The 24,013-nt window shown below is 33.7% G+C and overlaps 2 protein-coding genes and 1 long non-coding RNA gene across 3 annotated transcripts; 2 read left to right on the top strand and 1 right to left on the bottom strand.

Annotated features, from left to right (window-relative positions):
• The first annotated feature begins 288 nt into the window (after positions 1 to 288).
• On the top strand, positions 289 to 1,204 carry LOC106413771. Its single transcript, XR_001282650.3, has 3 exons — positions 289 to 655; positions 751 to 790; positions 878 to 1,204. It is a non-coding gene; the product is annotated as an uncharacterized LOC106413771 (long non-coding RNA).
• Positions 1,205 to 2,967: 1,763 nt separating this feature from the next.
• On the top strand, positions 2,968 to 4,923 carry LOC106412864. Its single transcript, XM_013853745.2, has one exon. It carries the CDS (start codon positions 3,571 to 3,573, stop codon positions 4,786 to 4,788), a length of 1,218 nt encoding a protein of 405 aa, XP_013709199.2. The 5' UTR covers positions 2,968 to 3,570; the 3' UTR covers positions 4,789 to 4,923.
• A 2,164-nt stretch (positions 4,924 to 7,087) lies between these two features.
• LOC106412863 (uncharacterized mitochondrial protein AtMg00810-like) lies at positions 7,088 to 7,879 on the bottom strand. The gene has a single exon (XM_013853744.1). It carries the CDS (start codon positions 7,877 to 7,879, stop codon positions 7,088 to 7,090), a length of 792 nt encoding a protein of 263 aa, XP_013709198.1.
• Positions 7,880 to 24,013: the final 16,134 nt, after the last annotated feature.

The raw sequence follows: 24,013 nt of genomic DNA, 5'->3' as shown, positions 1-24,013 counted from the left end.
AACTTCAAATTTTTATTTTTAACCATAAACTATACTTCATAAACCTCAACCTTTTTTACCTTATTTATAAACCTACATATATCATAAATTTAGTCTCTAATTCTTTTTTTTTAAATTACAAACTTAAAAAATAACTCTATTTTGTAAACCCTAAATTCCATTTACTACAAATATGTGTGGCTTTGTGTATTAAAAAGGAAAAAAAAATAGAAAAATCTGATTGGTCAAAAAGTGACCACTAAGATGCAAGTTTGAGGATCACACTTTCTTTTAACCACAGCCAATAGATCAAACTAAATCCAATATGGCCAATAATGAACAAAATGAAAATTTGTTTCTTCCTATCCTCCTATTCTCCTATCCTCCGTATTCTCTCTCTTTTTTTCTGTCTATCTTGTTCATCCTAGCACAAAATCACCCCATAAACAAAATCTTTCACAACCACCGTCACCATAACCTCCGACGCCGCCATCTCTATCTCCTCGTTCTGTACCTCCATCCGTCGCTGCCACCATCATCTTCATCTCCACCTCCTCGTTCTCTACATCTGCCAATAAACTCTGTCTCAACCACTCCTTTTATCTATCCTCCTATAAAAGCTTCTTCTTTTCCAGATGCATATTCATGGTTATAGTTAACACCAACCGTATCTCAGGTTTGTTATATGTTCCTTGTTTTGTTTTGAGACTTTTGAATGATTAGTGTTGTTTGACAAGATTGTAACTTGATTAAATGGGGATTTGACTTCAGGGACGGGGAAGAGGAAGTCGTAGTGTCACAACATTGATGGGTATGTCTGATGCAGTCCATATTCAATAGCCATTGTTCTCTCTCTGTGTTTGGAATTTAATTTTTGATTTGTTTGTTCTTGTCACAGGAAGAAGCCAGATATGAAGAAGCTGTGCTGGTGGAGATGGAGCCGAACAAGAAGAAGAAAAAGAGAAAGAGGGAGAAGACAGACATAAGGAAGACGAAGAAGATGGAAGAGGACGACGGTAACGACAGAACACGCGATGGGAGGAAGGCAGCGGCGTAGATTAGGTTTAGTTTTGGTTGGTTTATTAGGTTTGGTTTAAATAGGGTTAGTTTAATAAACCGGGTTTTTGTATAAACCAATGTTAATAAATAAACTAATATTAGTTGTAAACCAATTCTTTGTATAGTGATTTTAATTAATAAATAAAATTTAATTTTTAATTTTTAATTATGAATTATGAATTAATTTTTGATTTAGTAATTTGAATGATTTAATAATGAATTATGTTTTGGTTTGGTTTGGTAATTTGTTTTTAATAAATTTTTGAATAATTAAAAAATAAATTAATAACACGAAACATTTGCTATCCGCATTCGAAAAATCCGCTATCAAAAATGTCCGACCTATTATATAGGGCACTGTCAGAACGTTTTAGGAAGCACTATTATAACAAATTTATAGCATTTAACAGCTGCTATTAATATTCACAATAGTGAAAAAAATGATGGAAGCACTAAAAAGAGGAAGTTTGACGATGGTGCACAATCATCAACCTCTCACGCAACTGAAAGCAAGACTTCTGAAGCTGATGAAGGCACCAATCGTCCCCGGGTGTTAAGGCATCTAAGGCACGTGGTAAGAAGACGACGGTTGAGGGGAAGGGGCTGTCTGAGTTTCAGACAATGTGGTCCATTAAACAGCAGGATCTGGCCATGAAAAAAGGCTCTCAAGATGTCTCTGCTTGACAGGCTAATTACAAAAAAAGAACCACTGTGTGAGTGTGAGGAAGTTCTAAAGAAGAAGCTGATTAATGATTTGTTGTCTGTTTGAGTTTATGTCATCAATGGTTAACTATTTAAGTTCCTTTATATGTTGTTTGTTGTATTTTCGCTTAGAAATTTAAGTTTCTGTTTGTGTTTGTTGTTCTGGTCATGTAATGGATTTTCTGTATTTCGGAAGTATTAAAGTTCAACTTTGTGTTTCTTGTTGTTGTTCTCTTCAAAGTGTCTTTCGTGTTTGATTTCAAGTTTGTTTTTCTTGTTCTTGTTCTCTTCTTTGGATGGTGGCTAAACTTGTGTATGTTGCTCTGATTTTCAGGTTGGACAATCAACATACGCAGAGAGCTTTCAGTTTGGACACAAGACCGAACAAGCTTCTTGTTCTTGTTCTGATGATGGGGTGAGAGTTGCCAAAGATGAGAAAGCATCTGCACTTCGTCGATGTCACCTTCATACATGTTCAGCCTTCTCTCTATCTCTTTTCCAATATATGTTTTGGAGTAATTCTAAAAGTCAGATTGGTGAAAACTAGTTAGGGTGATGCTGACGAGTATTTGGATGTTAGTCATTCGTAGGAAGAAATAAATCATTGAAGCTGTCATTATATTTATGTGAAAATAGATTCGACATTTTCGAATGGATAATGAAAGTAGAGAGTCATCAAAGTGAATGAGCAACAAAAAACACTAAAACTCAACAATGCTTATTATTGGTATATATATGTTTTTCTGTGAGTTAGGAAGCATCGATTGTATGCATTGGGAATGGAAGAATTGTCCCACCGCTTGGAAAGGGCATTATTCTCTCGGTTCTGGAAAACCCACAATCGTTTTAGAGGCGGTTACTTCATATGATCTCTGGATATGGCATGCGTTTTTTGGACCTCTAAGTACCTTAAATGATATCAATGTTCTTGATCGTTCACCTATTTTTGATGACATAATAAATGGTCAAGTTCCGCAAGTGAATTTCTCGGTCAACTGAAGAGAGTATCATTTGGCTTACTATCTCACTGATGGTATTTATCCGAAATGAGTAACTTTTATCCAATCTATTCCAATTCCACAAGGCCCGCAAGCAGTTTTATTTGCTCAACGTCAAGAAGCTGTCCGAAAAGATGTCGAGCGTGCTTTCGGAGTCTTGCAAGCTCGATTTTCCATTGTTAAAAATCCAGCACTTTTTTGGGATAAAATCAAGATTGAGAATATTATGAGAGCATGTATCATACTCCATAATATGATAGTAGAAGACGAACGAGATGAATACACTCAATTTGATGTTTCAGAATTCCAACAAAGAGAAGGCAACAGAAGTTCACATGTGGATCTCACGTATTCAACAGATATCCCTACAAATATCGCCAATATGATGGGTGTTCGAACTAGAATTCCTGATAGACAAGTGCATCAACAACTGAAAGTTGATTTGGTTGAACATATGCGGTCTAAATTTGGACGTGATCAAGACAACAACTGAGCTTCGAAGCCTCTTTTAAATTATTATCGTTTATTTTAATAATTTTTGTTTTTATGTTTTTATTTTAAAATATATATTTAAAATGTTATCTTTGACTATATTTTATGTAATAAATAAATTTTAGCTTCAATAAAACAATGTTTAATAATTGTTTTTAAGAACCCTTAACTTAAGAAACTACTATTGGAGGACTAAAATTAGGTGTTTCTTAACGTAAACTCTTAACTTAATTTTAATACTAAAATATTGACTAATAAACCCACTTAGGGGTTATTACAATAAACATGCTCTTAGCTATTAGTACTCTTCTTTGACCTCATCACTTGATAGTTGGAGGTTATGTCTTGTGTTTTTGCAGAAATGGATTTGCCTTCGACATCGTATCCAGAAGCCCTTGGATTGAAGTGGAACTCTAATGATGTTGGATGGGAATATGGGTTTCTTTCTGACCCTAAAAACCCAGATAGAGTTAAATGCAAGCTGTGTGGGAAAGAAATGGGAGGAGGTGTGTACATGATTAAGGAGCATATTGCTCACCGTAAGGGTAACGTTACCTCATGTCCAAGGTCCTCAAAGGAATATCAGTCCAAGTGTATGAAAGCTGTCTTGGAATCATCTAACAAGAAAAGGAAAATGAAAAACAAAGTGGACGTGCTTAGCTTGCATGTGGGTGTTAATGTGCAGAACATAGAGGCTGTGTATGAAGGGATTCTTGTCAGGTCGAAACATCGTATAGCTCAAGGTCCAATGGATAAGTTTTTAACCGCTGTTACTCCTCCGGAGGTTTCTTCAGGTGGACAAGAAAATAGCAATGACACGCATGTAGTGAGTCAGTTATGTGCTAGATGGATATATCAGTCTGGTCTACCTTTTAACGCCATTGACAGTGATTCTTTTAGGTCGTTTTGTGAAGCTTTAGGACGATTGGGACCTGGTTGGGTTCCTCCAAGCCAGTGTGAACTGAGGGAAACATTGTTGACAGAAGAAGAAAAAATAGTTAAGGAGAAACTGAAGAGTCTAGAGATAGAACGGGAACGGAATGGTTGCTCTATACTGATGGATACATTGAGTGACACAAAGAAGAACATAATGAATCTGTGTGTGAATTCAAGAGGAGGGACATTCTATCTTTCTTCAAAAGAATCTCAGACCGGTACATCTATCTTTGAGTACGTAGATAAATGCATAGAGGACGTTGGTCCTGAGAAGGTTGTTCAGGTTATAACGAACAGTGCGGACTACAACTTAGCGGCAGCAAAGATGTTGAAAGAGAAGAGACCATGCATATTCTGGTCATCATTCGCTGCTCACACAGTTAATTTGATGTTTGAAGACATTGTTAAGTTGCCAAATATCTCAAACTCCATTGATAAAGCCAAAGCTTTGACACTGTTAATATACGCTCATGAGAAAACGTTAGCTATGATGAGACATCACACAAAGGAAAAGGATATCGTGAGATCTAGAGTCACAAGATTTGCTACGACCTTCTTGACTTTGCAAAGCTTGTTGGAGAACAAACAACAACTAAAGTCAATAGTTATAAGCGATACATGAGATAGATGCAAGGATTCCAGTTATATGAAAGGTAGAATTTCTTACTACACCTGCTGCGTCCTGCGTTTTGGAACAGAGTCTCGCGAGTTGTGAACGTTTTGGAGCCTTTGGTCAAAGTTCTCAAGATGGTTGATGGAGAGAAAAAATCGTCAATGGGGTTTATCTATGGAGAATTAGTAGAAGCCAAAAAATCTATCAAAGCTGCTACCAACAACTTGGAAGGTACTATCAGCCTATCCTCGAGATCATTGATGTGAAAATTAAAGGCAGATTAGATTCTCCGTTGCATTTGGCTGCCTACTTGTTGAATCCTTACTATTTCTACAACAAACCAGACGTTAAGCCGGATGAGACACTCATGAATGGCTTTCTCATTTGTGTTGAGACTTTTTAAGATGGTGAGTTCGAGAAACAAGAAAAACTCGTCAACCACGAGTTTAGAGTTTCTCAGGATAAACTTAGTTTTTTCAGAAAACCTTATGCTTTGAGAGGATGTGAACAAAACACGGACGAGTTTAATCTAGTTTTGTTCTCTCGCCTTTTCAATAGCATCATGTTTGTAAAGTTGCCACTTATGTTGCAATTGGTATTTTGTAGAGCATTGGTGGTCGATGTATGGATGTACTGTGCGTAATTTGGCAATACTAGCAAGGAAGATTCTCTCTTTAACTTCTAGCTCATCTGGTTGTCAACGAAACTGGTGTACATTCCAAGAGGTTTGTTCTTTGTGCAGTGTATTAACTTCTATTAGGCTCCTTAATTTGGTCAATGTTAATTCTATAACTATAGCTTCTCTAATGTGGTAGATTCACAAGAGTGAGAGGAATAGACTAGACGTTGATCAAATGAACAGTTTAGTGTATCTTCAATTTAACTCAAACTTACTTAACAAGCGGAAGAGGATCAAAAAGGGAGAATCTGATGTGCTCGTAGGTGATGATGGGGAAAATGTAGAGGAGTGGTTTGTGGAGGTGGAACAAGGAGAAGAAGATGAACTTTTTGATGAAGATGACGAAGATTCTGCCTTCCACATTGAGTTTGAATCTGAAGATGAACTAATGTGATCTCATGTGGGTGTGTTTTGAGGAGGAAAGTAAGATAACTACTACATCATTTCGATGTTTAATGACTTTGGATTGAAGTGTTGCTACTTGATATATAAATCTTGTTGGCAGAGTAGCCATATTTTGGGAAAATTATCTTGAAAAAAAAAATTACAAATCTTTTCTATTAAAAGAGAAGTACAATTCTTATCTACTATAAAAAAAAGTCATACTAGATCCATTTAATCAATTACATCTATTTAATTATTCGCATTATCTATTAAATATATGACATTTTGCAATAAAGTTGATTATTTTAACAACATATGTTATATTTCCCATTTGTTCTACACCTTTGAAGAACTCGATTCTGTTCAAGTTCGACTTAGTGTAGGCTCGATGGACTCTGAAATTGCAGAGCACAAAATCTGAAAATGCTTGTTCTGGTTCCGAACTCTTATCCGATTGATACCATGAGAGAACTCCATACAGCAATGAACTAAATGGAAATGATCCCACCAAATCCATATAAGCCACGTGTTCAGTAAAAACAAAACAAGAGAAAGCTCTAGCGATTAATACTCACTTGCTAGTTGCTACTTGGTATGTGCTTGACCTTTTGACCATATCCATCGGTAGTGGACTACTGGAAAATGATTTAAAATGCTACTCATGAGCAACAGAGACGTCTAAATCAATTATCCATGAACTTTCTAGTTTATAGGTCTCACGATCACTTATGTAAACACAATCAATAAGACTGACTCTCTTATTAATCTCTTAAGGAAACTCTCTCAAAACCTTAAATTCTCAATCACAAGCTCACAAGTTATGCAACATACTTGCATCTCCTTATATAACACTTTAATTATCCTAAAGTCATTAGGATAAACATAACTTAAATATTTCCTAATCTCTCTAGATAACTATAACTCAATAGTTTTAGGAAACTTGCTTCTCAAGCTATTTCAAACTTATCCAACATTTTCCCTCCTAAACTTGAAACCTTCTTGTGGCAACTCTTGCATTCCAATGAAATCTCTCTTTTCTTTGAACTTGATTCGTCCCAATGCCTTGGTGAGGATATCCGCCTTTTGTTCGTTACCCGGTACATGCTCAACTTCTATGAACTCCCTCTCAACACATTCTCTTATAAAGTGGTACCCAGAGTGTATGTGTTTACTTCTTCCGTGAAAGATTGGATTTCTTTTCAAGGCGATTACAGATTCATTGTCTATTCTGATGGTGACCTTCTCTCAAGCTTGACCAGTGACTTCACTCAAAAGATCACGTAGCCAGATCGCCTGTCTCGCAGCCTCTGTGCCGGCCATGAACTCGGCCTCACAGCTTGATAGAGCGAGAGTGTCTTGCTTCTGCGAGCACCACGTTATAGGACTCTTTCCTAAGTAAAAGATGTGTCCAGTTGTGCTTTTCCCATCGTCTGGATCAACATTGTAGCTGCTGTCACTATAACCAATCAACCTTGGTACCTTCTGCAATGATCGTTCTAAGAACAACCCGTAACTTGTGCTTCCTTGTAGATATCGTAGGCATTGTTTCAATGCAACACCGTGTGATTCTCTCAGGCTATGCATATAGCGACTTAACACTCCAACACAGAAAGATAGATCAGGTCTTGTGTGTAGTAAATACCTTAAGCAACCGATGTTCCTTCTGAAATCTGTCGCATTGATCTCCTGCTCTTCCTCCGCTTTTGATAAGTTAAGACCGAGCTCCATGGGTGCTTGAGCTGAGTTACACTTAGCCATTCCTGCATTCTCGAGTATCTTCTTAGCATATTGACTCTGATTAAGTGTAATCCCTCGATCATCTTGAACCACTTTTATCCCAAGATAGTATGTTAATCTCCCAAGATCACTCATGTCAAATTTACTCGCCATGCCCTTCTTGAATTCGTTGATAAGCTTCTTGCTTGTTCCAGTCACGAACAAGTCATCCACATAAACATCTACAACAAGAAGCTCGCCTTTTATAGTCTTTCGATAGACTGATGGTTCTTTAGTACACTTACTGAACTCAAGCTCCATGAGTATATGGTTAAGTTTGTTGTTCCAAGCCCTCGGCGCTTGTCTTAATCCATACAAAGCTTTGTTGAGTCTGTATACCTTCTTCTCATATCGTTTCTTCTCGAAACCTTCTGGTTGGCTTACATATACAGTCTCTTTCAACTCTCCATGCAAGAAGGCAGTTTAATGTCGAGATGATGGATTTTCCATCCATTACTTGCAGCCAAGCTAATAAGTAGTCGTATCGTCTCAAGTCTTGCAACTGGCGCGAAGAGCTCCTCGAAATCGACTCCATATTGTTGCACATAGCCCTTTGCAACCAATCTCGCTTTGAACTTGTTGATGCTTCCATCGGCATTGCGCTTGATCTTGAACACCCATTTTAATCCTATAGCTTTTGCACCAAACGGAAGATCAACGAGCTCCCACGTTCTATTTTTCTCGATAGACTCTATCTCATCTTCACAGGCTCTTATCCATTCCTTCGAGTCTTTTGCTTCTTCAAAGTTCCTTGGCTCATTGTTTAGGTAGAACAACAATTCATCTGCAAGTTCTTCTGCTAGTAGGACATAATCTTCGAGATATTTTGGTTGATGAGTCTGTCTCTCTGATCTTCTAAGGTATTGTGGCTGATCTTCAGTTTCGCTAGTGCTCTGTTTTGAAACAGAGTTTGTCGGATCAGAGACCTTCTCTGTTTCTCTACCATTCGCGATAGCCTTTAAAGGCGTGTTGTCTACGTCATCTTCACCATGTGACTCAAACCTTCCTCCTGCAACCACAAAGCTTTCAGTCTCTTGTTTATCTTCTTCACTCCAGCTCCAGCCTTTATCTTTGCCGAAGACGACGTCTCGACTCACAATAACTCTCCATGTGTTTGGATTATATAAGCGGTATGCTTTTGATCCAGGCTCCGTACCGAGATGAACCAACAAAAGAGACCGATCGTCAAGTTTCTTCAGCTGTGTTCCCTCTATCTTTGCGTATCCTACGCATCCAAAGACTCGCAGATGACTTATATTGGGCCTTTTGCTCCGTACCATCTCGTATGGAGTTTGATCATTCAACGCTCTTGTAGCTACATGGTTGATTAGGTATGTAGCGTGCCTTATCGCTTCTCCCCAAAGATAGTTAGGCATCGACATGTGATTCAATAAGCTCCTCGCCATCTCCATTACCGTTCGATTCCTTCGCTCGACCACGCCATTCTGTTGAGGTGTGTAGGGTGCAGTAAGATGTCGTCTTATCCCCGCACCATCACAGTAGCTATCAAACTCATGATTTACAAAATCTCCTCCTCTATCTGTTCTGAAGGTTTGTATCCTCTCACCAGTCTCCTTTTCCACTAGATTTCTCAATCTCTTAAACTTGCTGAAGGCGTCACTCTTTTGTTTTAGTAGCATCGACCACATATACCTTGTATGATCGTCAATGACAACAAATATATATTGATTTCCACCTTGTATTATTGACGTTATAGGGCCGCAAAGATCTCCGTGAAGCAACTCTAACGCTTTTGTTGCTCGGTATGTAGTAGCCTTTGGGAAAGTTTGTCTTGTGTGTTTCCCAAGTAGGCAAGATCCGCATACTTTCTTCTCGATGAAGCCTTTCGGTAAGCCTAGTGCAAGCTCCTTCTGCATCATGTTCCACTCTCTGAATTTATATGCCCAGTCTTTCACGCCTTCTATTTGTTTCATTTTCTGGTTGAGTTAAAGTATTTTCTAGGGATAAAAATATACCGCTCTAAATAGGGGCTTTTCTTATCTCAAAAGAGGTATACACTTGATCTTTTGAACGAAGCAGGAAAGCTTGGAGCGAGAGTAGCTAAAATACCACTTAAAAAAGGGTACAAAGTCTTGTGCGAAGGGGAGTTTGAGGATAAACCATTTGGAGACTTCAACACCTGCATTCCCATCAAAAAGGCAAGTCATTAATTGTCTGATCCCTGTTTTTGTTTCTTTATACGACTAACCTGTCGCCAAAACTTCATGAGTTTCTTCATTTTCTCATTGGTAGAGAGATTCATGATCAAGTACCTGCCACCGCATTTGTAGGACCCGGAAATCCTATGTGGGTTGAGGGGCTTGTTCCTGGCATTGACTTTTGCAGACTTTGTGCTCTGCAACTTGGTCTTCCACTTGGCTCGATGGATTCTGTTCATTTTCTAACCTTCCTTTGGTTCATCATGATTAAAATTGCAGGAGTTGGTTTCCTTTTCTTTTTTTTCTCAGCCTTATTTTTCTCTTTTTTTTTTTTTAACACCACTTTCATTAAATTCAAATAGCAGAGTTAGGTGGAGGCAATAACGTCCTCACCCATACAAAGGGCTTCCTTAGACAATGAATCAGCCACCAGATTAAGGTTCCTAGGGATCCAAGAGCAAAAAAAAGAAACAAAGAGCGACTTGGTAAAATGGAGAATGTCTGCAAGTACTTCATGGATTTCAATTATAGGCTCTTCTTGTTGTATGGCTTTAATGAGCTGGGAGGAATCCTATTCAAGGTGAATGCGGTCCATGCCCCGATCTCTGCAAAATAGTAGAGCTTCTCTGGCCGCTAGTCCTTCAGCCAACAATGCTGAGGAGACATGGTGAACTGGTCTCTTTTGACACATCACCGGAGTAGACGAAGCCTTCGCTGTCCAACCTAGGCCTGCCTTCCTATCTTCCTTGCGCCATGCTGCATCTGTTCGTACAATAAAAGTAGAGTCTGTATGCTGGACTTGTGGAGCTAGAGTCGCCTTTGGTGGGGGTTTCTTTTCAGAGCTGAGAGCTTGTTCCCATTCCTTAGCTGCTAAAATGGCTGCGGTCAGGCAGGCTGCAGGGGCCGCCGAGGCACTGTTGAAAAAAAAAATTATTACGTTCTTTCCACAGCGCCCAGAGGATCCATGAGAATAAATGGCTGGCGACGACTCCTGTAGGGAGCTCAGTTTCAAATTTCAAACTGTTAGTAGTGTAATTTACAAAATATCCCTAAAATTAATACATGAATTAAAATGAAAATTATCTTAAATTGGTAAATTAATATAATATATTAAAATAATATGATAGATGCTCTATGTATAAAGTATACTAAAATAACAGAATCGAATTAATTTAATTGAACAATGTATTTACTTATAAAATCTCGCAATATACTAAAATAATAGAAATGCTAAAGCATATTTTTAAACACGATACGAAAAATATAAACCATATATATATAATGTTCAATAAATTAATTCGATTTGCTTTAGTTTTATCACTAAAGATAAAAATGGAACTGTAGAGCTTGATTGCTTTAGCTTTATCACTGCAGATAAAAATGAAACTGTATAGTGCACTCGCAACCATCACCAATCATCCCCTCAGTTTTTTTTACATTTTGACGTAAGTAATTACCGCAAGTCACGTGCCATATTACCATAAATAAGGGCAAATAAGTAATAACAACATGTGAGCAAGTCACGTGCCCTAACGCTCCCTTTTCAATATACAAATATATTAAAATAAACCGCCAAGTAATTTTCTTATTTCATATATACATATAACTCTAAATATTATACATATATGTGAAATGGCCATACAAACTGTATAATTAATATAAGTTTGTATATAATCTATAAATTATGTTACGTGTGGAATATTCACCTAATAAACTCTAAATATTATACATATCTGTAAAATGGCCATACAAACTGTATAATTTACTTTATCTTTTATAAAAAAATATTTTTTTTGTAAGTATATAGTGTTATATTATTATTTTTTCATATATTATTTTTTTCAAAAATATATATATTTTTTATGTCACAATTATATATCATATACGTGTCATCATATAATTAATCATATTTTATAAGTACCACCATATAAGTAATTATATAATTAATAGTATTTTATACATACCATGTTATAAACAATCATATATATTATATTTTTAAATCTTAATGTGAAATATAAAACCATAATTTAAGTTGATGTTTGAAGCAATAAGCTTTGTATTGTATTTTTCTTATATATATTTAAAACATTTTTTAATAATGATTATTGGAAAATATTTTAGTAAAAATCAATTTTTTAATATATGTATATTTTTTAATCAATTTTTGATATAAATGGATTTTAAATTAATATTTTGATTTGAAATATGTATATAATGTTTAAATTTTGTTTTATGATTATTTTAGACAAAATATATTTTTTGTTAATTAGATTGGGCTAAATATATAGTTTCTCATAATATAATGAATTTCTAATTTTTCTTAATAACATAAGTCTATTGCTTCTTTTTCTTTAATATACTGCTATCTATGTTTACAAACAATGTTATCTTATTTTTTACTACTATCAATGTTTCCAAACATTTCCTAAAGGTACTTCTATTTTAATAAGATAGATATGCGATAAAGTGTTTTATTGACATTTCCTTTAAATAAATTTAAATTCTTAAAATAGCAATACTTTTTTGAGACCATCAAAATTAACTTCAGGCGTAAAACACGCATCCTTCTATTTGCTTATAGAAAAACGAACGAGTCTAAAGCTTTCACATATTACATGAGCAGAGAATGTGGAATTTTTCTAAATTTGACTCGCTTAAATCGGAACATAATAGTGTGAGTATCGTAAATTAGATATTTTTATTACGTATATATGTAAGAATACTTCTTCTTCTGTTGTACAAAATAGAACACTTCATCTATTTCTTAAATTTTTAACTCAATATCCATCCATTTCTATTATCCACGATGAGAAAATCATTTCAACTTTTATTCACCTTCTTAACTATATTCATCATTCTTTCACTAGGTTTCTATTTACATCAGACTATATTGCATATGCAAATTTTATAATAAATTGATTATAATAATTAGATCTTTTAAACTTTATTTTCAATATATTGTGGACCCCATGTATAAATTTTGTTTACTATATAATATGTTAACCAGAATTTTTCATAATATGGTTGAACTATAGTTCTTATGTAAATTAATGTTATATATTGAATCACATATAATATATATATATATATATATATATATGTTAACCAGAATTTTTCATAATATGGTTGAACTATAGTTCTTATGTAAATTAATGTTATATATTGAATCACATATAATATATATATATATATATATATATATATATATATATATCTATATATATATATATATCTATATATATATTTACATATTTATTTATTATAGTTAATAAGTTATAATTTTCCAATATATAAAATAGTTGTGCTTAAAACAGCAAATTTTATTTGTTTTTATGAATATGCACACAATTCTTCAAAAATTAAAAATTAATATTTTGATCAAATCATATTTTTTTTTCCTATTTACTAATAAAATCTATGTGTCTTTTTATTTATACAAGTTTATTAAAAACTTTTTGTTGATAAATAAGTTTTATAATTCATAAATAAATAAATATTATTATTATTATTATTTATTCCTTATAAAATTTGAGATTTTGTATCTAAGAGGAATGATGATAGATGCGCAGAAAAATAAAACAAAACTATGTCCTTATAAAATCTCAATTACCATAAAAATGCGTTGTAATGTATTACAATGTCAAAATGAGTGTAAGAAGAAATTCCCACCTACTGGTAGTGGTATTTGTTCAGATTGTAAGGGAATTTGTGACTACAATGCTCCTTGTAAGGGTTCTCGCTATGAATATAATACACAATCCAAAATCTATATTACCTTTTTAACAATAAATGTCTAAATATTTTAGTGTCATTAAAATAAAGTATTATAATATTTTTATCAGATCTGTGGATTTATTTATAATAAATAATAATATGAATGTTAAATGAATGCAATTCTTAATAATAAGATTGGACTTTTGTTATAAAACGAATGATTTCCAATGTCATCTCTACTTGACTCATTCTCTTTCCGTTAATTTTGGATTTTCCAAACTTGCATGAAGTACAAGTTAGAAGTTGGATATGTTGAAAAATATTTATACTTATAACGATGATACTTAAAGAGTTAATGTATACAATTAATGAAAAAATAAATTGATCGTTTAAAATTCATATAAAATATATATGTCAATTATTAGTATTGTGGTGAACTCTATTTTGGGTAAAAGAGGAAAAACTATGCAAATCAAGAGAAGAGGGAAGAATGGGATTCAGGATGATCCTTGCTTTACTAGACAAACAATTATGACGATTAGTACAGTTCTCAGATTCCTTAGTAGCTAGAGTTTTAAAGGAAAAATACTTCAGATGCAGCACACCCTTGCGGCTAAACACGGCTGTTAGGCCCTCGTATGGCTGGACGAGTATTATGGCAGCGAAACCATTAATATTTTTTGGAATCATACAAAAGGTACACTCTGGAAATGAGATTAAAGTTTGGGAAGACTTTGGTTAACAACGATACCAGCAAAACCAGCCAAACCAATAGCACCGGTAATTCACTCAATGATGTCAGTAAGGGATTTAATGATAGGGAACCTCGAGAGATGGGATCCAGAGGTGCTTGAACACTATGTCAGTCCGGAGGATATCCCACTGATTCAATCACTGGCCATACGCCAAGGATATCAATGGGATGAGTACTGTTGGAGCTATACTAAGAATGAGATGTACACTAATAAGTCAGGATACTGGGTGGCCAGAAACGTTCTCAATAGGGAGATGGTATAATCCCAATTAGAGCCGAGTATTACTAAACTCCAAGCCTTTGCTTGGAAGGTACAAGCTCCCCCAAAGCTAAAACACTTCATTTGGCAAGAAACCTCTAGACAATTAGAAGTGACAAGCAATCTTACACATCGTCATATGCGATACGATAACCACTGTCACAGATGTGGAGCAGAGGATGAAACTATAAACCATGTCATCTCTGAATGTCCCCCAGCTCTACAAACATGGGCACATGCAGCAACTCAAACTCCACCAGAGAGGTTCCCCAGTGCAAGCCACCACACAAACATAGATTATCTCTTCTGGAGGAAGAACGATATAGAGAACCCTGAATTGGATAAAGACTCATACCCCTGGATTATGTGGTGCATTTGGAAAGCGAGAAATGATAAATATTCAAAAGAATAGTCAGGGACCCATTGGAAACTGTTCGTCATGCTAAATCGGAATGTCATGATTGGTTTGAAGCAAATCGCAAACAGGAAGAACCAAACGGTATACAAAACCATGTACAAGTAGCAAATTCGGAGAGATGCATGATAGATGGATCATGGAAATATGACGCACTCTTCAGTGGTTATGGATGGACATGGATGACTTCTAGGGGAATAACTCAGCTTTTGGGAGCACGAAACCAGCGGCGAAGAATCTCTCCCCTTCACTCGGAGCTCCAGGCCCTCTTATGGGCGATGGAGTGCATGCTTCAGCTATCGACGTGTCAGGCTTTTGGCACCGATTGCAAGGATCTAGTTTCCATGATTCAAGACCCAGGAGCATGGCCTAATTTTTCAACAGAGTTAAAGGAGCTAATGAAACTGAAGAGTAGATTCATTGATTTCTCGAATGTCTTTATTCCTCGTTCTGCAAATGTATTGTCTGATTCATTAGCTAAGATAGCAAGATCCTTTCATAGGGACATGTACTACATTGGTTGTTCTGTCCCGGTCTGGCTTCCCAGACCATCTCAAGTTTGAGTATTAGAACAACCGTTTGATGTTAAAAAAAAAGATAACAACACAATATATAGGAATTATCTTCTTTTTTTTAAAAAAAATTGATATTCTTAATATACAATTCGTTTTTAATTCTAATTATAAGAAAAATATATAAATTCATTAAGGGCATCATTGACTTTAATCAGTCTAACTTTCAACGTGAGAGCTCGAATGCGAAAAATAACTTACGGCCAAAAACATTTATAATTACTTATTAATACATGTATTATTAAGCAAAAGTCTATAATGATAAATTATTATTTATGTTTTCATTTGAAAATTGTTACTTATTATAATTTTTTTGAAATTTTTTTGTATACTATATTCATTATATAGAAATAAATATAAAAAACACTCAATATTCTCTTTTCAATAATATAAAATTAATAATTTTATTTGATTAATATTTAGTTATGTGTTTTATGTTTTTAAGTTTTAACCTTTTTAGTAAAAGATTTATTCAGATAACAACAAAATATATAGGAATTATCTTTTTTTTAATATTTTTTTTTTAGATTTTGGATAATTTTCATTATTATTAATCTTAATCACTTAACTGATCAAATAATTTAAAATTCATTTTTATTTTTGATTAATTTATATATTTTATTCATAAAAGGTATAAACGATATTAACCACTATAATTTTTGACGTGAGAGTTCGAACGCGAAAAACCACTTCACAAATAATAGTATAGATTGGTTTTATTGCACTACCATTATGCAAACACATAATTTGTTCATAATGTAACTCTGCTTTTTGGCTCTTATTAATTACAAATGAATACAACATATGCCCCCACCCATTTAGAACATGCAGTGCATCCTGCCGAACGCAATGGGTAACTAAACTCGACTATTGCATCAATTCGAAAAGACTTGGGTAATTCCTTAGACAAGTCTAATTCAACAAATACTTTGATTTTTTCAAAATTTTATAGAGTTCTGATGGAAGCATTTAGGGTCTCCCACCGCATCGTAAGAAACCTTAATTCCTTCTAAGGATACATTTTGTGTGGTGTGTTTATGATGATGATCAACATTGGGATCTATTTTCAGATTAAACTTCTTCTATCACCGGAGACACCTTGGACACTACCATTGAGATATATGTAATGTTCCACGTCCCACATCAAGTGATTTGAGATAGAAAATTCCAAGGACTAAACCATATATAAAATTAACAATGGATCTTCAACAATAGCAATCCACTGATTACTGAAAACTGATTTCATGCTTTCAGATAGTTGGTTTGGATGACATATCAAATTATATAATCGGTATTTATATACGAGTAAAAGAAAAATCAGAATGTTTAATTAAAGACTTGAAATATACCATCAAAGTTAGTTGCAAAAAAAAAAATATATACCATCAAAGTTTTTTTTTCATCATCTTTGAAAATTTAATGAAAAAGCTATGGGTAGTTTTTTATTAAAAAAAGTTTCAAAACTTAAATAAAAGCCATCCATTATTTCAACCGGTGGTGATATAGGTTTTATTGGTTTTTATCAAATTATTAAATAACTGGTTTTTCCTTTAAACCCAAATTATTATTAAATAACATATTGGATCACCTGGTTCGACTGAGGATCGGATTTAAAAAACATTGAATTAAACCAAATAAAAGGGCTATATGGAATGGGATAAATATTGGCTTACGTTATGCCACAAGAGAGCTAGTGGGATAACGAGGCTTTTTGTCTTGGTATGACCGTCATGATTTCGTAACTGTAACGTAATAAATTTTCGACATCTTATACTAATAGTTGTGATATACACAGACAAAATGGAAGTTATTGTCTGTAAATGTAACGTCGCATTCGATTTAGATTTCTCCTAGCTTACATGTTATGTGTCAATTTATCAATGGTTTTCTTCTTTTCCGATAACTAAAATATATATCCTCGTGTGTATATATAATATATAGACCGATAATACAACAAATTAGAAAACATCAACGACGAGAGAGGCAAGTGGTACACTTCTTTTGAAGTTAATGTTTGACCAAGTATCAGTCACCAACTATATACTAGTTTTTTTACATTATAGAATCGGAGCTTAAAGAAAAATAAGATTAGATCATTAGAATTCAAATACTCAATAACGCGGTTTGGTGTAAAGGCATGACGTTGTAGAAAGCACGTTCACATTGAAGCTCTGTTAATGACTTCTCGCGAGATTATACACGCTCCCAAAACAACAGCTCATTTCTCTTCCTTTTTGATTCTTTTTTGTTTGGTATCAATTATCAAATTAACCAACCAGAGTCTCATGACTTTCTTTTACAAGAAAAAAAAACGAATCTCATGACTTTTTCTTCCTTTGAAAGCTTGTCTTTTAAATGAAAAAAGAAAATTATATTGTTATACTAAGAATAAATCTGGAGAAAAATGGAGGCAACAACGTCTATATAATTAAGTTGATATGTAAAAAAATTTCTTTAAATCGAATACTTAATATGCTTCACTTTAGATAGTTACATGTAGGCTTTTTTTTATTAACATATCTCTGATCTATTGAATGGCCAGCTTAATCCCAAAAAAGAGGTCATAACTATTCCTTGCAGTTTGATAGTATTAGTTTATAGAAAAGATCATAACTTTTCCTTGCATACTTTCTAAAAAATGGAATATATACAAACTATAACGATGCTACTTATGATGGATTACCATCTTCTAATTGGTCACAATTTAGGACTCTATAAAATATTTATTTTTATTTTTCTTAGGGAATCCACTGATGAATATAAAATAATTGAGCTTTCAAAGCAACGGGATAAAGGAGTAAAAATTATATTGGATATATATCATGTTTAGGATGTACTTTTGGTGGATAGAATAATGGACGGTGATATAAACATGCAATAATATAATTCGCATCTTAGAGATTTGCTATATACAAAAAACTGCAATAAATCAAGATTCCTTCATATACAATCATATTATTTCTACCTTACATAAAATGTGTGCGTTTACGTAATATTTCTATCATAAAATGAGGTATTTATTTTGTAATAGGCAAACGAAAATGTAATTTATTTGGGAAGTTATTAGATTGCGTGAGTCGCTAAGGTACGTCGTTGGTTGAAACAAGCTTGTCGTTAGACACGATCTGTCCATCTCAATTCGCTTATCTTAGAGAATTATTTTGTTTATTAGTTATCCTATAGAATTTATCATTAATTTTTACTTATATGTATATATGCTTTTGTGTGTGTGTAATAAATAGAAATAGTTTTGTAAAACAGTTTAATAGCAAAATCGTTGATTTCGTTTCATAAAATTGCGATTAGCATTATCATATATTGGATTCTGAATTTCTAATACTTACAAATAAATATAAGTAACAAAATCAAACTCGAATAATATCAGTTTTCTTGGAATAAACTGATTCTCATATCTTCCTCCCGAGTAATTAATTAATTTGAATGGAATCGTTGAATTAGCCTTTATGATTTTATTTTTTTTTTTTTTTTTTTAATCAAAAGCCAGAGTGGTTTTTAATTATTTGAAAACACACAGGCAAATAAAAACAAGTTTGAAAGGTTTACTAGAGACATACATGTCATATACATGTCACAAAGCAAATAAGGGAAGTTTGAGACAAACCATAAACGTGCATGAGTTATGCCAATTCTCTGTCTTTCTAGTTCTTCCTCAAGTCTTGGAGCGGCTGTCTCTTTGATGTCCTTGGAGCTGTTACGTTAAGATTATCCACAATCTTTGAGTTTGGTGCATTCTCTTTCATGTCATGCCTTTATGACGTTCGCATGTTAAATTACTAAACCATTCCACAACCTACCCAAGCTCATGCTTGCGGGATATTTGCCTTGTGATAGATCTTGGCATCAAGACTCGCATTAAAGTGGACACGGTTAGGTATGGATAGAGTCAAATGGGTCATCCTTTTAGGTGCTCGTAATCGAAGTTGTTGCCTATCGTCTTTGGATCATACTGTCAAGAGGTGATCACAAGGATTAAAAATTCAGGTAGATGACATAATTTTTCCCCGGAGCTTAAGGAATTTGCTCTCCTTAGAGAATGCTTCCACTTATTAACTATTTCTTATGTATCTCGGGCTGAAAACTCGACTACCAACATTTTAGCTAAGAATACTAAATCTTTTTATATGCATTTTTATTGGTTATTTTATTATGGTTTAGTTTTCCAAAGTACCTAAAACTTCAATAGTAGAATAACATTTTGATGTAAAAAACTAGTTTTTTCAGATGCTGACATGTTTAATTACTAAATTGTTTAACAATATCTGGGTCCAAATCCAGAAAATTATGCCTAGTAAAAACAAAACTAGAAGCGCAAAAACAAAAAGATAATAAGTGAAAAAAAATACAAAACAAAAGTTGAGCAGTGAATTAAGACACACACGAAGTAAACAAGGCGGTTACCATAACTGGCCAAACTAGCTTATAAACCCAAAGTAATTATGGTTAGAATGTTACAAATTGCATAGCAGTTAATAATAACAAAAAGATATATATATATATATATATATATATATATATTTTAGTTATTATTAGGACCCACCGCAGTTTTTCAAAATAGTAGTAAACTGTATTGATTTGTAATGGAAGTATCCAACGAAACAAATGTCAATAAATGTCAAGTTAAGTAAAGTAACTGGAAGCGTTAGATATGATTTCGAGCTAAAAAAAAACACGATGAATGATAAAAAAAAATAGGGACAATTATGCATACACACACTATACTCAGGTTTTTACTTAATAATTCTTATACATTTGTTTTAATCTCGGAAAAAGGCTATGAAGTCATCAATATTATAAGCTAGTTTACTCTCATTTCGTCATGACTATTTACTTTAATTAACTTATTCACCTAATCACTTGGATCAAACTCTTAAGTATCATCCTACAAGGTCTTTTTATTTTCTTGTCCCGATTTAAGCAAATAATTCGTTTCATCCATTTAACAAGAAGAAACATATAACGAATCTACCAAAAACTATTTCTCAGTAAAAATTGTTCTTCAGCTATCAAACTCTTGAATAGCATCCCACAATCTCCTTTTATTTTTCTTATGCCCTGATTTTAAGCAAATAGTTCGTTTCATCCATTTAACAAAGAGAAATATAAAACGAATCCACCAAAAATTACTTCTCAGTAAAATTGTTCCTCAGCTATTAAGAACACTGTCTTGATGACTGTCTCTCGTAAGATACTCTCTCTATACGCTTGAAGATCAAGTCAACAACTAACTCAATGAAAAATAAACGACAACTCTATAACAACTTGTTATAGTTAAAATTGGTGTGACTAATTTTGTACTTGATCTTGCCACATCATCTTTTGTTCATTTGTTCACTGGGCACCACTTCTACGTCACTCGTGCTCTTCCTCTATCGAGCACAAGTTTTTACCGATTTATAAATAACTTCCAGTGCAAAACAAAGCTTGTCTTTAAACTTCAAATGTGGGTACCGATGAATCAATTCCGAAGCTTTTCCTAGAATTTTCATGATCAGGCATTCTTGTCCACGAAAACAAAGCTTCCAAATCTTCGTTCTGATTATAGCGAGTAAATGCAATCATCTATGAATCACTGACAATCTCATCAGCAATCGTGAAAGAAGTTGGCAATGGACACCTCATGATCCTTTCCGATGACATTTTAAGTTAAGAAATGTGGAAAACATTATGTATTTTAAAATTTTGTGGCAAGATGAGATGATATGCCACATACGTCACCTGATCTAGCACTTCAAAAGGGCCAAAATAACGAGCACCAAATATTTGGTAAATGTGTTTCATAATCGACTACTGACGATAAATACACAGTTTGAGGAACACCAAATCACCTATCTCAAAGATCAATTCTCTGGGATGTTTGTCCTCATTCGTTTACATTTGGTCATGAGCTTTCAACAAGTGTTCCTCAATCGTATGCAACATCAGATCACGTTCCTTCAGAATTGTTTCTAACTCGGAAATCCATAGTTAAATAAGGATGCTAAATTGTGGCACCACACCATTTGCGGTTGCTGAAGTTTTTCAATATTTTTTCTCAACAATTGCGAAAGATCTCTGCCTTAAACAACACAAAATAATGTGGTACCTAAAGCTGTGTGGCGTAATTAGTGTTATACCACAAATCCACCAATGATAAGTAATTAACCGAAGACTTCGGATTTAGTGAAGCAAAACACCGTAAATATGTCTCAAGGCAACAATTTAAAACTTTAGTTTGACCATTTGATTGAGGATGAAAATTTGTGCTATATTTGAGATGTGTTCCTCTTAACCTGAACAGATTTTTCCAAAATGAGCTTAAGAATATCATGCCTCTGTCTGAGATAATTGATTTCAGATAACCATGAAATTGTGTATGAAAAATCCAATGCATTGAAAGAATGTTTTGGCAGAAAATGGGTGAATTTACTTAATCGATCTATCATAACAAAAATAACATTGACTCCTTGAAAATGAGGAAGTCTTTCGATGAAATCCATCAATAAAGCCTCCCAAACCTGGTCCAGAATTGGTAACGATTGAAGACAGGTGATAATGTAGAGTACTTGTCACGTTGGCATACATCACAACATATGACTGTATATTTTGAGCATATTCTTCCAATCAAATGAAGCTTGTATTGGTTTCAAGGTTTGAGTACTCCAAGACCAGCTTTAATCCAAGCAATTAGTGTACTTGAGTCCTTCGACTTAGGATTGGTCAGTTTTATTTTTGATGGGAGAAAATATGTCATTTCCAACAGTATTGCTGCTGTCTTTTTTGCAACTTTTGGTTTTGTTGAAATATTTCCTCTTACAAAATATCAATTTCATAAGAGAAAAATATCGGACTAACCTCTTGCCAATCCATCATGAAATTCAAAAAGTATCAGTGGTATGTGTATTGACAAATAAAGAATTACCAACCCATCCTTATATAAAAGGTGTCCACCAATAATCGTGTATCTCTCTTTTTTCTGTGTACCCGCCAAAATTGCTAGCTTTAAACATTGAATCCTTTCATCATTTTTTTCTTCAGCCAAAATGTTTTGAAGCTGTATTTTCGTCTCAGTAGTTAGAGCTTGTAAGACAATATGTATGTGTTGAACAAGTTCGATACGAGAAAGACCGTCCAGCTATATTTTTATTGCCTTGTTTATATACATATGAAAGTCATAATCCAAGAGCTTGTTAACCATTTTTTATAGTCCAAGGATACCTCTTTATTCTAGAAAATTAAAAACTCCCATGATCTATATGAATTTTGAATCTCCTCCCCAACAGGTAAGCCTCCACTTCTGAATAAAAAAAAACGATTTCCATGAGTTCTCGTTCATAAATCATTTTAATATGTTGTCTGTCCAAGAGGCCATAACTGAAGTACACTATTTGTCTATCGTTACGTTAGAACAGCTTGTAAACCGTACCCCGACGCATATATTTCAGCAATGAATAAGGATGAAAAGTCTGGTAAGACCAGAACAAGAAATGTTGACATCACTTCTTTAAGCTTTTGGAACGACATAGTGCTTTATCCTACCATTCAAATGCATCTTTCTTTAACAGTGATGTTAAAGGCTGAGAAATGACATCATATCCACGTACAAACTTCATGTAGTAACCCATTAATCTAGAAATCTGCAAATATCTTTAACTAATTTTGGCACTATCCATTCATGCATCGCCTTTGTCTTTTATGGGTTTGTAGCGATGCATTCTTTATTGATCAAATGGCCAAGAGATAATTGATTTGTGACTGTCCAAAATGCATTTATTACGGTTAGCAAACATTTGGTGTTTAACCATAATGTCAAAAACGTATGCAAGTGTAGAAGATGATCATCCCTATTGCGACTATAAATCAAAATGTCATCAAAGATCACTAATATGAGAACTGTTCTGAATATATCGTTCCTCGGAGATTGAAACATTGATGGTGCATTTGTTAAGACAAAAGGCATAACCAGAGCCGTGCGATGAGTTTTTGCTACCATAAGCACAATAAACATTTTTTGCAAAAAATTAGATATTTTACTATAAGTAAACTTTTACAGAAATTAATTTATAAATAAACTGTTTGTTTACATAATAGTAAACTGCTCACAAGAATACAACAAAAAATATAAATTTATATAGAATTATGATCCATAATGCAGTAATAGTTTATATAAAGTTATGTAGTATAACTTTGTTAAGTAAGTAAAAATTGAACAAAAGTTAACTGCCAATGCCATATACGAAGCAAATGAAATATAATTTATTTTCGTGAAGTTAAATATAAAAAAGTGAAGTATTAGAAACAAAAATTAATTTTGTAAGAAGAAAAAAAGATTTAAACCATATGAAAATGTATTTGTGAATACGCCTCTAAAATTTATTTAAAATCAAATTGATGCCCTAAGCCATTGTTTCTTTTTCAACCATATAGGCACTGCTATGGGCATAACCACAAATTCATAATGGCCATCCGCTGTTCTAAAGCTGTCTTAGAAATGTCATGTATATTGCATTCATATTTGATGATAA

Source organism: Brassica napus, chromosome C6, assembly GCF_020379485.1.
Source record: "Brassica napus cultivar Da-Ae chromosome C6, Da-Ae, whole genome shotgun sequence".
Taxonomy (NCBI): domain Eukaryota; kingdom Viridiplantae; phylum Streptophyta; class Magnoliopsida; order Brassicales; family Brassicaceae; genus Brassica; species Brassica napus.
The sequence above is the reverse complement of the archived record's forward strand: the minus strand, read 5'-3'. Positions and strand labels throughout refer to the sequence as shown.

Bases quoted from the DNA above. Each gene is read 5' to 3' on its own strand.
- LOC106412864 (XM_013853745.2), top strand. From the start codon at position 3,571: ATGTCTTGTGTTTTTGCAGAAATGGATTTGCCTTCGACATCGTATCCA.
- LOC106412863 (XM_013853744.1), bottom strand. From the start codon at position 7,879: ATGGAGCTTGAGTTCAGTAAGTGTACTAAAGAACCATCAGTCTATCGA.